Raw genomic sequence first — 14,985 nt, forward strand, 5'->3', positions numbered from 1 at the left:
GACACACCACAGCCTGAGCCACAATGGCAAATCAAGCTGCTTAGGGAAAATTGTTCTGTGACTGGCAGCTGGCTTCCAGCTCGCTCTGTCTGTTCAGTAACACGAGCAGCTCTGTCTCTTGTTACGAAACCCAGTATTTTTAACAGATTGCTTATTGGCATTTGTGGACCCGGGGGGCGGCATTTTGTAATGATTAAAAGGCACTGCCTATTGTGTTCTTAAGCAACTTGAAATGTAATTGATGTGTGTTGCAGCCACGCTTTTCTGGAGCTTTCCCAACGGGGAAGAAATATTTCCTTTTCAAGTTGAGCAGCACGGAGCCAACGGATGGAGCAAGGGACAGTGAAGCAGGAGACGCTGGAGCCTGCTCTCAGCAGTGCTGTGGCCGTTAAGCACCCTTTCCTTGCCACCCTCCGGGTGCCATCCCTCTGGGTGCAGAAGGGCCCCTGCTTTACGGTCAGCAAAGCACCATAGCTGTCTGTACCCTCCCGCTGACACCCTCCGCATTTCCCAGATGCTTGTAAGCATGGGGTTTTACCCCCCCTTAGCGGGTAAATGCCATTAGTTTGGTAAGCTGAGGTTATGGAGTGGAAAGGGGACTGGTCTGCAGCTGTACCGGAGCACTAGGGAGCACCAGGGTCCCGGGGCTGTGACAAAACCTGAGGGCTCTGCATTTATTTGAGAACCTGAAGTGACTCCTGTAAAGTAGCTGTGCTGGTCAGGATTCCTGGAAGGGCATCCAGGGAATGGGTGGTTTCTGTTGTGCGTGCCAGTCGGGCCGGGTAAAAATTGGACAGAAAGCTGCTTCTCCCCCTGGTTAGGCTGGTGGTACTGGTGAGACGCGAGCGTGTGGTTATGGTTTATGCCTAGAGAAGGGATTAGTCAGGAGTCTGTAAGAAACAAGCCTTCAGTGAATTTGGTTATAGCCAGCCACTAACAAATAAATACCAAGCCACCTGAAAGACTTTCTTGTGCAGTTGTAGCTCAGTTACTCGTGAGTCGCTCCGAAAATCGAACTGTGGTAGCTGTACAGTAAGCGAAGAAGCATTTGAATTTGACAGCTAATGCCTTTGTCATACGTATGTTACAGTGGTGGCACGCAGTGTTTTAACTGTAAAGAAACAAACAGGCATTAGTCAATACAATACAATGCTTTTTATCTAGTCCCGTCCCAGGGAATATGGACTTTCCACAGCAACGGGCTGCTTTGCTTTGCGGTTGCTGATAGGCGCTGCGTTGCCTTCAGAGCATGCGGGAGGAAGCAAACAAACAAACAAGTCTGGAGGAGGGAAATGATTAGATGAGCCTCAGCTGTTTTTTTCCCCTCTTGAATGGCCCTCTTTCATCAGGATATGTTAGGACAAGTGCTTTTTCAAGCCAGGATATCAGTGGAAGACAGAGTGTTCTGTAAAAGTCATCCAGTTCCTGGGTAGCATCAACAGGCGCGATTTCTCTGCTCCGCACAGAATATACGGTCAACCTTTTCTTTTCCTTCTTTTCTTTTTCTTTTTATGGGTTTAGAAGCAAAAGGATGTGAGCTTTACAGCTAGTTATGAATCTTTTCGAATTTACTGACTTCTGTCTGACTCTTGGGCCAGCACAATGCTTCTGCTGTTCAAAGAAAACCAGTCCAAATTAGTATGTATAAGCCACTCGTTTTTATGCTGCTAACAAATGCTGCTTACTAGGGCATTTATCACTGCTGCCGAGGGTCAAAAGCTGGGGATGTTCTTTAATGATAGGATTTTTCTGTTCTTTAGGAGACTTTTTTTCAAAAGGCTGGAGTTTTAGTTGTTTACTGGAACTGCAGGATTTAAAAGGGTTTTTTAAAACTGGGTTGGAATATCATGCCTTGGCTTTTTCTCACTTTTATTTTGTTAGCTGTCTTTTAGAGCAGTTGTACGAAGTGACTGAGAGCAGAGTGTTCCTAGGGCGGAGGTAGGGGACGGTGTTGGGTAATGTTGCTGTTTCCGTATGGTGAAAAATACGAGCTTTTGCGAAGAGGCGCTTGGATGTGTTACCTCCGTACGGCACCGTGCTGGTCGTATGGAAATGGGAGCTTATGTGGAAATCGGGGAGCGCGGGTAGTGCTGGGGAGGTACGGGCAATCTGAGTCACGGCAAGCTGCGCTTTGTAAGGTTAGCGCGCAGTTTAGGAAACAAACATTTAAATTAAAAAAGAAATCTTGCTCTCAACAGGTTCTTTGGCTTTGCTTTCCGGTTCATTTCCATGCAGATGAATACATGGTGGCAAAAATTTTGCTACGTGGGTTGTCCTTTTCCTGCAGTCGCTTTCTGCTCCTGCAGCGCAGCTTTCTCATTTGCCTGCAACTAGGAATATTGTGCCTTATTGTAAAAGATTTCCTGACCGCAAGAGAGGAGAACATCAGGCGAGACGAACCGTCAGAGCAGGAGTTACCGATGCCTTTGGGAGGGAGCTCTGTCTCTTCCAAGGTTTTTCCTGCTGTAGAAATTCCAGTCAGTACCTTATTAGGGATAAAAGAATATCCTTTGGGATCTTTTTTGACTTTCCCCAAGAAATATTTCCCAAAATTCTTGGGACAGGAATACTGTGAATTATCTCCTCGTGCGTTATCTAACCATTCCCTTCCTCTTGCTGAGAACAGAGATGAGTGTGTGTGAAGCTGGTATCTAGCTGAATATCCTATACATTGTGTTGGTGTGACTGCTTTTGTGTAACTTCTGGCCTCTTTTAACACTTTCCTGTGAGATCTGGTGTGGAAGGAAACAAGACTCTTCCTGGCTCACTTATGGAATGAACCAAATTCCCATTTGCAGAAATTCTTGCCGTTAGCTTGTGTGCCAGGCAGAGCAGAGCCGGTATTTTGGATCACAAGCAAACCCTGCGCAGCTCCTGTTCAGACACAACTTGCTAGCAAAGTGAGTGGTGAGTGCTAGAATATTGTGGGAGTGTAAATGGAGAAAAGCTTGTTTTAATTAGAGTGCAGTTGTCCTGCTGGCATTTTATTGATCTGATATATGACTTGTGGAGCCTGGAACTTAAGTGAAAATTTTAGTTTGCTTTTTAAAAGCAGCTGAAATCTCAAATGTAAACCTGATGCAGATTTTTCTGGGAATTTTGCACCTTGAAAATTCAGTTGAAAAATGAGAAAGCTTTGCCTGGGAACCTTGGCTGTGTTCTCAGAGAAGGGAAAAGCTGAACTTGCAGCAAAAGCTGTAAAGACATGAAATTCATGTCTGTCTCCACAAAAACACTAGTGTAGAATGGAGCGTTAGTGCTCACTTCTGCCCAAAGGCAAAGACCCCAGATAAAGTACAGAATAGATGAGTGCTGGGAGTAGTAACTCCTGTGGGATCGTTTTCTGTAGCATAAGTAACTCCCGTGTAGCACAATCTCATAATGGAGCATTTATATTTAGTAGATAGCAGACAGTAATTAATGATGATCTATGTTTGGAAGTGTAGGGTGGCAGAAAATGGGGCTTTGTAACAAGGAATGTCTCTTGCGACGTTTTGAGCGGTGTAGGAAATGCAGTGTAAGCAGTTACTGTGGCAACTAAAAGGTAGCTTACTAGATGTTGATTTTCAGCCTTGTGGGAAATGCTAACTTTACCGCTTACGTCCGAGTCTAATTCTAAAATGCTCGCAAGTGCATTATGGTACTATGTAATTAGGCTTGTGCTGGTGCTTGCTGTAACTACTGATTTTGTTCAGCCTTCTCTTTAGTTATATTCTGGGGCCTGTGTGTCATTTGACTCTGTGGAAATATCGTTATGTATTTGCACATACTGCGACCTGCCTTCTTACCGGTAGTATTTTCCAGGACGGCTGTATCTAGCCGGAGCAAAGCAAAATCTTTGCTATTGTGTCAGTTGTTTTTTCCCCTGAGGTTTCAGTGCAGTTTCCTTTCTCTTGTGATGTGCAGGTTTCATCTGCCCTCCCTTCCTCTTTTAATCTACAGACAATTTATGGTTGCATGTTCTCGCTTTTGCATTCCAAAGAAATCTCAAGAACTGAAATTAGTAGGAACTGATTGACTCAGAACCTGATCTTCAGTCATTTTACAGGTCTAAGCCTGTAAAAAGTCTTACCCTCTACTGTTTTTAAGTTGCAGAATTTGATAATCAAATGATAAAGTCATTTCCAGCCCATGACAGCTCAGGCAAGTATCTCCTGCAGTGGCCAAGTAATAAAGTGTTGGTGGAAAATGACACATGAATAATCCATGAATAATCCTGGAGCCATGCCATGCAAGTGGCAGGATCAAACTTTGCGAACAGCTTCTCATGGCAAAATCTTACTACGTTTTAGTGAGAGGAAGCCCTTCCTTCCCTAGCCGTACAGACCTGAGCACGCATTTTGCTGATATTTCCTTTCAGTTGACTTCCTCTGTCATTTGTTTTCCAGCCTAAGCGAGAGCTTTTTCATGGTGAAAGGCGCAGCCCTTTTCCTACAACAAGGAAACAGCTCCCAGGGCCAGCGAAGTCTCCAGCATCCTCACAAACATGCAGGTAGTGGATTAAATCACCTACTGAAATTCTTTTTCCCTCTTGCTTTGCTGCTCGTCCGTCCACGCGGACATGGCTAATAGCATGTGTGGGTGGGTGGATGACTCCTCTAATTGTCATAGTGGGCCTTGTACAACCTGCTGAGTAAAACCAGGTTTTCAGCCCACTTGATTTGAATGGGAACGTATGATTATTGAGTCTTTGTTTAAACTTTTGTCATTATCTCGGAACTGTAACTGGAGTAGAACTTTATTCTCTGCAGACATTATGGCATTCAGCATGGCATTCTTTAGGCAGGGAAGCCTGCTGAGCCAGAAGGTCTGTGCTGAATATGTATCCCTGTTTTCCGCAGCCGCAGATGAAGAAATGTCACTTGTGCTTCAGTGATTTGATCTTTGCCTTCGCCTTTGGCCTGTGGGGATGAAAATTGGGTGGGCTGAGTCACGGGGCTCTAGCATCTCTTCTGTAATTATCGAGGTCCTGATTCAGCATGGCAGGGACATTTCTCTGAGTGCTCTCCCAGCCTCCGATAATCTGAAGCTTGGGACTTTCGGTGCCAGCTGACAGCGTTTGTTCTTTTGAAACTACCTGTTGCTTAGTTTTGTTTGATGTTGCCGGTGAGAGTGAGGAACGTTTTAACAGGATTTGGGTCTCTGGGTAGATGTATGTTTCTTAGCTCCTTATATCCCCTTTCCTGGTTTCAGGAAAATCCCCTTTTCAGTTAACTCATCACAATCTGGCCTGTAAGAGTATCACGGTTTAAGAACAGACTGTCCTTCTTCCCCCAGTCCCCTCCGGTGCGCCAAACTGGTGGGAAGAAATGGTAGGGATGTATGTATGATGAACGTACGTAAGGATTGATAAGCAGATAGGGGGTTCAGGGAAGTGGATTCTACTTACCCAGTCGTTTTATGCCTTCTGTCTTTGGCAGTTTTGGAATAAGTGATTACTGGGAAAGAAGAAATAAGATCATCGGGGCATTCTGAGAGCAGGAGCATGTGGGAAAGGCACAGTGTGGTACTGTGTGTCTGCTGCTTAGTAAACACTCCAAGCACAAAGAGGGTGTTTGAATGCCAAGCTTGGCTTTGGGTTTCTTTAATTGTCAGCAATTTCATATACCCAGCAAACATCCTACGGAAGGAATTTTATCTTGTATGGAAAGTTATGAGTGCATTACCAAGTTATTAGATGTGAACTTGTTTTGTTTTCTTGTAGATTCCTTGTTCCTTTCGCTTGCTTTCACCAAACAGAACTGTACCCACTGCTCTAGAGCCTAAGGGACTTGTTGCATGAGCAGCACTTTGCTTGAGATAAAAGGGATCCACCACCCAAACCGGGCCACTCCTGCAGCCCTTCATCCTCTGAAGTTTCTCATGTTCAGATATACCCTCCATAAGGCCAGTGGGGCTGATCCCACGATGCTATGTGTGTTTCACAAGTCAAAGTCTTTTTCTTTTCTCCTTTGTTCTTTTTTTGGTTTTGTTTTTTTTTTTAATTAGAGTTATTCCTCCTGCCTCTTCCTCCCCTGTCCTCAGTGCCCATATCTTTGTCTTCTCTAAGATGCTGTAACAGGAAGAGGATCATCATTTGTGCCAGTCACAGGTGGTCTCAATATATTTGGTAGCTTCCAAATACCGTAAGGTCGAGTTCTCACACAGCCAGATAACACTCATCCAAGAAGCTCACTTCTGTTAGTATTCTCTGGGACAGCAACGTTAATTGGCCTCCTTTAAATGGTATTTTTTGACTTAGAAACATCCAATTTCATTAAAGGTCAAGACTGGTGATTCTTAGTGCAGCAAGTGAGAGACCCTTTCTGATTATTTCTCTGCTTTCTCTGCAGGTGATTTGCCCCAGCACCTCCAGGTGATGATCAACCTCCTTCGCTGTGAGGATAGGATCAAACTGGTAAGAAAAGATGCATTTTCCTGCTCTCCTTTCTGTTGGAGGCGTTTGAAACAAACCTGTAGAGGTTCATGAAAAAGCACTGGCAAATCCTAGGTTTCAGAGTCAGCTTAACTCTGTGCTGGTTGCCAGCCCTACCGCATTTTCCTGTCCACTCCTTTTGCCCTGGTCCTTACGTCCAGGTAATGACTTGGGTCAGGAAACTGATCTGTCTGAAGTGTGTTTGTGTTGTTAGATTTAATTTTCCAGTCAGCTGACAAACACTAATACAGGAGAAGAGACAGCAGCTTGCTGATGCTAGTGGACACTCTTAAGTCGGTCTTGAAATTGCATCCAAATGAGGCTGGGCTTTCTTTTAAAGAAATCTGCAGAGGCTATAAAAGTCACTGCAGAAAAGTCGATGTCAGTTATCCCCTCCAGCATGACTAACATATTCCAGTGAAGGCTTGTGAGTGGAAGAATCCTCTGAGCCTGCCTCTGTTTTCAGTTCAGTGCATGACCAATGTTTTTACCAACTTTCTAGCTCAACCTCTTTAGAACAAATCTTCAGGTTACATTTTGTAGTATTTCTCCAAAGTGGGGCAGGTAATCTAGGCTAATCTTCTCCCCACCCGATGCCAAGTCAAACTGGCAGCTAGCCTTGCTGGAAGATGGACCGTCCCTCCCTGTGTCTTTCATGCTGCAGCTAAATAAAGCTTTTGGGCACAATTACACCTTAAAAAAAAAAATATTAGGCAGCAGTGGAAGTAATAATTATCCAAAAGCTAGTTTGCAGAGCTTGATGACCTTTTTCTAGGCTGTCCGTTTGGAAAGTGTGTGGACAGACCGAGTCCGGTACATGGTGGTTGTATACAGCAGTGGACGACAGGATACAGAAGAGAATATTCTGCTGGGTGTGGATTTCTCCAGCAAGGAGAGGTATGTCTAAGGCGAGGCTGGGCTTGGAAATCAGGCAGGCTGGGTTCTCTGGAAAGCCTGTCAACACCAAACTGTCCCCAAGCAGTTGGTTTACATGTATCTGCAAATTCTAGCAAGAAAAAGGACATGTGTTGAGTTTTCTGACCAGTTATGAGGGCGAGAGGGTGTTTTTTGTTCCAGAAAGCTTTCGGTCTGCTTGGAATCTCTGGGCTCTCTGGGCAGTTGTGGGCAAAGCATTCATGTGTAATCCATCTGTAGGGCTGTGGCATCTACCTCATCTGTGGTAGTTTGCTGTCTGCTCACTGCAAAATGCTCTTGCAGACACATTTGCAAAACTGGAACTTATTCTGTCCACCAGACTTCGTCTGTTGATGGTATGATGCAATGGAGCTGTTTTTGAGGGGGTAGCTTAGCTGCCAAATAACATCAAAAAACAACACTGCAAAAGTACCTCCAAAACCAACAAACAAATGTGTCAGTAATGAGCTGTTTCTTTTGTCTAACTGATAAAAGCACGTAATATTTGGAAAGGCAAATAAAATATTTTGTTATCGCAGACCCTCTCACATTATTCCAGTTCTAGGTGAGTAAACCAAGGCAGAAAAGCTCTTGGCTCGGAGAGACAGGGCTGGTTTGGCAGAGCTGGAGTTAGAAGTCCAGACTGTTGTTTCTGTTCTCTGATGATTTAGCAGGCTGCCATGTTGTGCTGGTGCAGCCACTGTGACTTTTGTTTTCTTTTTGGAAAACCTCAGTGGTTGTTTCCATTGCTATAAGTGGAAGGGGGGAGCTTTTGCACTGCAATGAGACCTGTAGGGGAAACTCCCAGCTGTGCCTTCCCAATAAGATTGTTGTCATTGGCTTTGATGCTGCCTCTTGTATCTGCTGTTAAATTACTGCTGTTAGTGTTATGGAGGAAATTCTAATGTAGCATTTCCTCATGGCACACTTAATGTGCAGCAGCAGTGAACATTTGCTATGTCATCTTCAAATCTGAAACAACCTCGCAATAATTTGCTCCTGGTGTGAGGCGAGGAAAGATGGAAAAGTTATGACAGATCCATCCTAACTGTAAGGTTCGCTGCCATTTCAGTTACTGTCTCCCCTGAAAGCCAAAGTTTTTGTTAAGTAAGGGTAAGTCTCATGCATAAAGAAGTCAGTTGGCATTAGTGACTTCACTGAGTGACTCCATGGCTCTTTGTTGGGGCTGAAATGTCACTGCTGAGCTGTAAGTGTTCTGACTGCTGACAGTTTGACTCGTCGGGCGCTTTTGTGGGTTTTATTCCTTTTACATGTGTTTAATAAAAAACATTTTTTTCTTGCAAAGCTCTAAAGAGCACATTATCCACATGTGTGTTCAAACTGGCCTGTCAAATCCTTTGATCTGCTGTAGAAAGCAGCCGAAGGCTTGAAAAAGAAAGGAAAAGAACAGAACAAAACCCGAGTTCTTTGGTAACTGGCTGTTGCTGTATGCATCCCAATTTCCTTTAAAACTTTAATATCTCAGTAGCTTAATTATTTACTAGTTGAAAGTTACTGGCCCCCCTTATAGTACAGTTTTCTTGCCAGATTGCATCTCTGAAATGAAAGTGTTCTTTTGGGTTAGGTAAACTCATAAAATCTGTATTTGTCTTTTCTACCAGCCCGAGCGATGAAGTGAAATCGAACACGCAGTCCTTTGAAAGTCCCCTTGAGTCCTCTTTGGAAAGGGCAGGCGGCTGCTCTGCCACCTACCGAGGCTTGCTTTCTGCCTCGCTTTAGTGAGCTGAATCTCTGCAGCCAGATCGCTGTGATCTGCTTTTATGTCCTGTTAGGGAGCTGCACTGAGCTTATGAGGGTGAGAGAGCAGGAAAGATGATGGGGCAAATACTGCAGCGCTTTCTGGCAGGCTCTGGAGGGGGAAAGAAGGGCTGGTAATTTTGATTCTTGCTTCTGCGATGTTTCTTCAGCCCTGTGGAGCAATCGGCATGCTAGTATCAGGGTAGACCTTTAGACTTCAGCTGCCGGTCTCCTTGTGTGTTACGCATTTGATGGCCTAAGATATTACTAGGAATTACTAGAGCAAGACTTGAGGATTTTAAAAATGAAAGAGTGTTAATAATTTAGGATATTGGCGTGACCGCATTGTGGCCTGTATTTAACATCCTGTGTAACAATCTCTCTTCCAGTAAAAGCTGCACTATAGGAATGGTTCTTCGTCTGTGGAGTGATACTAAAATCCATCTTGATGGTGATGGGTAAGAAACCACATTAAAAGGATAAATGTGAACATCCTTCCCTACTTGGGGGTTGCTCTGGGAGAGATTCTCTGTCACCTTGCAAATGAAGTTCCAATTTTGGATTCAGGGCTGCAGTCCTCTTATTCAGACAGTGAGCTTTTGTGTTGCTGCCTTCAAACTGCTCGGTGGAACCTGTGATACCCAGTGAATATTCTCTGAAATCCCACTCGAGGGGTGGAGCTCCCATTCCTGGCAGCCTACGCCGGGAAGGGTATCCGCTTGTCATTCCTATTTGGGAGGATGTTGGAAAATCGGTGATAGAAATTCTCATCCCTGATTCTTTTTGACTATGAGTGCCCCTGTAGCTACCTTGCAGTAGCTGTTTGTAGAGTGCAGCTTGTGATGCAGAGAAGAGCGGTTTCTGACTGTCTCTTTTTTTTTTTTTCCCCCTCTCTCTGTTAGTGGCTTCAGCGTGAGCACCGCAGGGAGAATGCACATCTTCAAGCCAGTGTCGGTGCAAGCCATGTGGTATGTGTGTTAATTAGCTTTATTGAGAAAGAGACTGTCATTTCTGTGAATAAATTAAAAACAAATAAACAAACTGCATTTTGGCATTCTCCATAATTGGTGTTTAGTGAGCTGCAGCAGAGATGCTGCTTCCCTGTGTCAGCAGGTAGCAGTACTATAAAGGTACTATGAGAATACTGATCGAAAACAGGATCTTCTTCTGTTCAGAGCAGCTATGTGCTCTTGAATATAAGGGAAAAGGCACTAGTGAGATGAATAAACATGAAAGACCAACTTGAATTCATCAGGCTGCAAACCCAGTCTTTCTTCTCTCTCCGTATTTTTCTTACCGGCTGAAGGAGGAGTCTCAAGACCCATTGCCAATCTGATGGCATTCCCGGCATTCTGCCTCGTTACTGGGGCCAGGCTGGGGTTCCTGCCGCGCGGAAACTTTCCGTGCCGCCCCGGGTGCCTGTTCACCTTTCAGCTCCTGTCACCCCTCCCATGTGCAGGGATTCCAAAACACTGAAGCAGAGGTGGCTGAATCAGCAGCAGCTGTGCCAGCAAATTCCTCCTTGAAGAGGCTGCTACTCGGCCCCGCACAGAACAAATGCATCTCTTTTGGCCTGGGCAGTTTGCTGGCTCCTGCTGGAGCCTTGAGAGATGCCTGTCCTTGCAGCATCTGATAGGGAAAAGATGCAGATGCAGAGAAGGATGTCGTGCTAGGGATGATTTGCTACAGAAACAAATGAAACCCTTGTTCCTGTCATATATGAACTCGGCCCCTCCTGTTGGCAACCTTAGATGTGGTTAATGTGTTCAGTACAATGACATCTTCGGAGTAGAGCCTTAAAAAAAGAAAAAAAAAAAAAATGAGGAGGGAAGGAAGGAAAAAGTAATGCTAGAATTTGCAAAAACAAATGACCCAATCTGGGCCTTGTCCCTGGAGCGTGTCAGGGGCCAAGAATGCTGGTAAATATGCATTTGACTCCTTGCTGAAGGTGGTTTGAAAATTGTCCATGTTCTTTATTTTTCTTTGGTCTGGCTTTACAAGTTAGCTAATGATTAGATCCCAGAGCGACTTGTGCCCTTGTGCTTGCCTGTTAATCAGGAGAAGATTTCAGCCTCTGCCTTGGACCGGCTCTTGAGAAGGCCTCCAAAGGTGCGGTTTGTGCCCTCTCTGAACTCTGATACAATAAATCTGCTGCTCTCAAAAAGCAAACTGCAACAAACAATGCTGAAAATCTTTTTTTTTTTTTCTCTGTGAAAATCTCTCGGATCCTACTCTGTCTGTTCCTGCTGCTCACATCTGCACAAATTTGTTCTCCAAACTTGCAGGTCTGCTTTACAGATCCTCCATAAAGCCTGTGAAGTTGCAAGAAGGTACAACTACTTCCCAGGCGGGATGGCCTTGGTCTGGGCCACGTACTATGAAAGCTGCATCAGCTCCGACCAGAGCTGCATCAATGAGTGGAATGCAATGCAGGACCTGGAGTCCACCCGCCCCGACTCTCCAGCCCTGTTTGTTGACAAGTCAGTTCTGAATTTTATTAGAAAAAGTTGGCTTGGCTCATGACAGAAATCTCCCCTTCTCCCTTTTCTTCCTCCAATGGTTCATTTCCCTTCTTTTCATAAATGTCTTCAAATGTTTTTCTTCCATTATTGTCATAAAAATTCCTTTTAATACAAGTCTTTACCACCACTCCTCTGTACCGTATGAGTTGCGCCGTATGTTTATTGCCAGCTTGAAGACATCCTCTCCTTTTCCTTTTCAGGCCAACCGAAAGGGAACGAACAGAACGGCTCATTAAAGCCAAACTCCGGAGCATCATGATGAGCAAAGACCTGGAAAATGTGACTTCTAAGGAGGTAAATATAAAAATTCCTGCTATCTTCTTCTTCCTGCTAGACTCCTTTTTCCAGAGAGCGCTGCGCTGATGAAGAGACACCATATGACTAGGTGTCACTGGCTTTTGAGTGTGTATTTCCAACTGTTCTGTAAAGGCTCTGCTCCTTGGCTTTGCTATACCTCTGTTTCTCCAGCAGGGAAATCGGGGTAATACCAACATCAGAGTGCATTTTTTAAGACCTTAGTAACAAGTATGTGACTGTCAAGTGCATAGCGCCTGGTTCTTTGCCAACAGAGTGGCGTCAGAGGTGATGCCTGCGTTACAGTTGCTTGTAGCACATGTGGGCATGTCCAAGCAATGAATTTGCAGCCGCTTACTCCTCAGTGTATCCCTGTGAATTACGCAAGCAAAGGCAGTGCTCAAAAGATGCAGTTGGTGGCTTGAGGCCTCACAGCCGTGTTAGATGACTGTCCTGATCTCCACTTGCTCACGGGCAGTGCAGAGCAAAGTATATGCCTTCCTTTCTCCTTGTCAGCTTCATTTTAAGGTTTTTTTTCTTTGTTCCTGAACAAATGTCAGAGGGGCTTGCAGAAAACATTTTGCTAGCGAGTTTATGGATGGAAAATCACAAGTCAAGGCTAAAGCTAGTTTGCATCCATCCCACAGGCTGGTGTAAATACATCCAGCCGCAGTGCAGACATATTCAGAGCAAATGGTAATAGTTCTTTTTGGGTTGGGTTTTTGTTTGTTTTTCAAGGGAGACTATTAACATGCAGGGCTTTCCTTCCTAAAGCTTAGCACTGAAGGCTTTGGATACACGCCTGTCTAACAGCAGCGTTACAAGTTGTAGGCGTAAGCTGAGAACTCGTCTGTCTGTGTACGTGTTCTTAACTCTTGGTGCAGTCAGGATGCTTTGATTTTGCTGCAACCGTTTTCCGCAGTGGGTTAAACAAAGTTGTGCTGCTTTGCACTGCACCTTCCTGAAGCTGAGGTGCAGTGAGAGGACTGTATGTCTGTGCCCTGGCATTTTAAAAAGGGAGGGTACTGGAAATCTCTCTCCTCACCAACGCTGCCGCAGTTACTCACTCCTTGCTCCTAATGGGTTTCATGTTTGTTTGTTTGTTTGTTTGTTTGTTTGTTTGTTTGTTTGTTAGCTGCTCTCCAAGGTCTTGGTTTTTATCTCTCAAATTATTTTTTAGGAATAGGTACCCCAAAATATGTTTTTTGTACCCGGATGTTACCTGAAGCTTTATTTACAGATCTTAAATCTGGGGGCCTAGGATACTTGGAGAGGTGCCACGTAGTGAGATCTCTTGTCTCCAAAAGGTCGAATCCCTCTTGCTGTTTTTAATGAGGTACAGAAAAAGTGTTTTGCAGAGGAGTGCCAACAAATGTTTCTATTGAACAGATGTGATTCTAGGTGGCATCCTTTGTTTTCTTCTCTGCAGATACGAAATGAGCTGGAGAAACACATGAATTGCAACTTGAAGGAATTCAAGGAATTTATAGACAATGAAATGCTGCTTATCCTGGGTCAGATGGACAAACCGTCTCTGATTTTTGATCATTTATATCTGGTAAGCTGCTATGCTAGGAGTTCCAGAATAGCAGGAGGCTGAGTGGGAGTGATCTGACAAGTCAGTGGGCTCAGGGGAAGGTGGATTTGGTGTCAAGGCTGACTTGTGCAGCATGAGCAAGAAGTACAGCCTGCTATCCCACCCTTTGTGCAGACTTTACTCCAGGACCCATGTTGCTTGTAAAAGCCCGCAATAGAGAAACCCTTTTTTCTAGCTACATTCTTGTTTCTGGCACTTGATATAATGGTTCTTTCCTGGCAGGTTGATCCTGTTTCAGGACATACCATAGCATAGCTCAAGTTCTCTTTGTGCGCGTTCATTTTCTATTTATAGCAGTGGAGATTTTCTTTTATGACAAACAAAGGGTCTAGCTGTGGATGCTGCCCCGGTGTGACAGCCGTTTGCTCTTCAGCTCTGATTAGGGTCACCGTGTTGTTTCTCTCGATTGAGCCTATGAAATTCTGTGTGCATGGCCAGGACTATGTAAAGAATAAGGCTGAAGGTGATGTGCTCTTCCAGCTTGTGCAAGAGCAAAGAACGGTGCGAGTTTCGTCTAATCGTTTGCCACTAGATGGTACTCCAAGCAAAACCAGGCACTGCCATCTGGAACAAAGACTTGCTTGACATAAACACATTTGTGCCCGTTATGCTTGGGTCTTTTTTTTTTTTTTCCCTTTCTTCCTGGAGAGAGTCAGAGGAAGTGCTCATGTCTGAGGGCAAAACCTGCTTTTTTAAACCCTTTCTAGCTTTCTGTTTTGCAAGTATGGGAGGGATTCAAGGTGTAACCACGCCCATAACTTTCAGGATTTGCCTCACTTCTCATATACCTGGGATCCCAGTCACGCCACACGTAATCATTTTCTTTCCCTGCACTATTTATCTCTGGGATTAAAAATCCAGAGTGGCCGGGGGCAGTGATTTGGGATGTACTCTGCCACATGCTGGCCTAGAACTAACTCCTTAGGTGAGGACGTGATGCCCTTGTCCCCTCCTTCAGGAGGTCCCTGCCTGTTCAGGACAGGACGTCTCTGTGCTGAGCTGCAGCGCTGGCTGCAGCGGTGCCGTGTTGCTGTTTCAGAGGCTGTTACCAATATTTCAGTGAGGCTGGGGGATTGCAGAACCTTAGGAAAAAGGGAGGGTCTCGGGCTCCTTTGAAACACGTGTTTTGTGGCTGTTGCAGGGGTCTGAGTGGAACGCCTCCAACCTCGAGGAGCTGCAGGGCTCGGGGTGAGTACTGCACCTTTCAAGCACCAGCCTTACACTCTGAAACCTCCAGTTGTTTGCCTTTAACTTACAGTCAGGTCTCTTGAGATGACGTATGACAGGCTTGGGGAAGAGTGGCTGGAAAGCTGCCCGGCGGAAAAGGCCCTGGGGGTGTTGGTCGACAGCCGGCTGGATGTGAGCCAGCAGTGTGCCCAGGTGGCCAAGAAGGCCAATGGCATCCTGGCCTGTATCAGAAATAGTGTGGCCAGCAGGAGTAGGGAAGTGATCGTGCCCCTGTACTCGGCACTGGTGAGGCCGCA

The 14,985-nt window shown here is 45.1% G+C and overlaps 1 protein-coding gene across 1 annotated transcript in view; it reads left to right on the forward strand.

Annotated features, from left to right (window-relative positions):
• Positions 1-14,985, forward strand: part of SSH1 (slingshot protein phosphatase 1) — a 34,314-nt gene that overhangs the window by 13,042 nt on the left and 6,287 nt on the right. The window contains exons 3-11 of the mRNA XM_009283850.2: positions 4,389-4,492; positions 6,333-6,397; positions 7,191-7,312; positions 9,478-9,546; positions 9,991-10,056; positions 11,374-11,568; positions 11,811-11,904; positions 13,334-13,462; positions 14,643-14,689. Coding sequence (XP_009282125.2) covers positions 4,389-4,492; positions 6,333-6,397; positions 7,191-7,312; positions 9,478-9,546; positions 9,991-10,056; positions 11,374-11,568; positions 11,811-11,904; positions 13,334-13,462; positions 14,643-14,689 — 891 coding nt within the window. The remainder of the gene's footprint in view (positions 1-4,388; positions 4,493-6,332; positions 6,398-7,190; positions 7,313-9,477; positions 9,547-9,990; positions 10,057-11,373; positions 11,569-11,810; positions 11,905-13,333; positions 13,463-14,642; positions 14,690-14,985) is intronic.

This window comes from Aptenodytes forsteri, unplaced genomic scaffold, assembly GCF_000699145.1.
Source record: "Aptenodytes forsteri isolate BGI_AS27 unplaced genomic scaffold, ASM69914v1 Scaffold118, whole genome shotgun sequence".
NCBI classification, from domain to species: Eukaryota; Metazoa; Chordata; class Aves; order Sphenisciformes; family Spheniscidae; genus Aptenodytes; species Aptenodytes forsteri.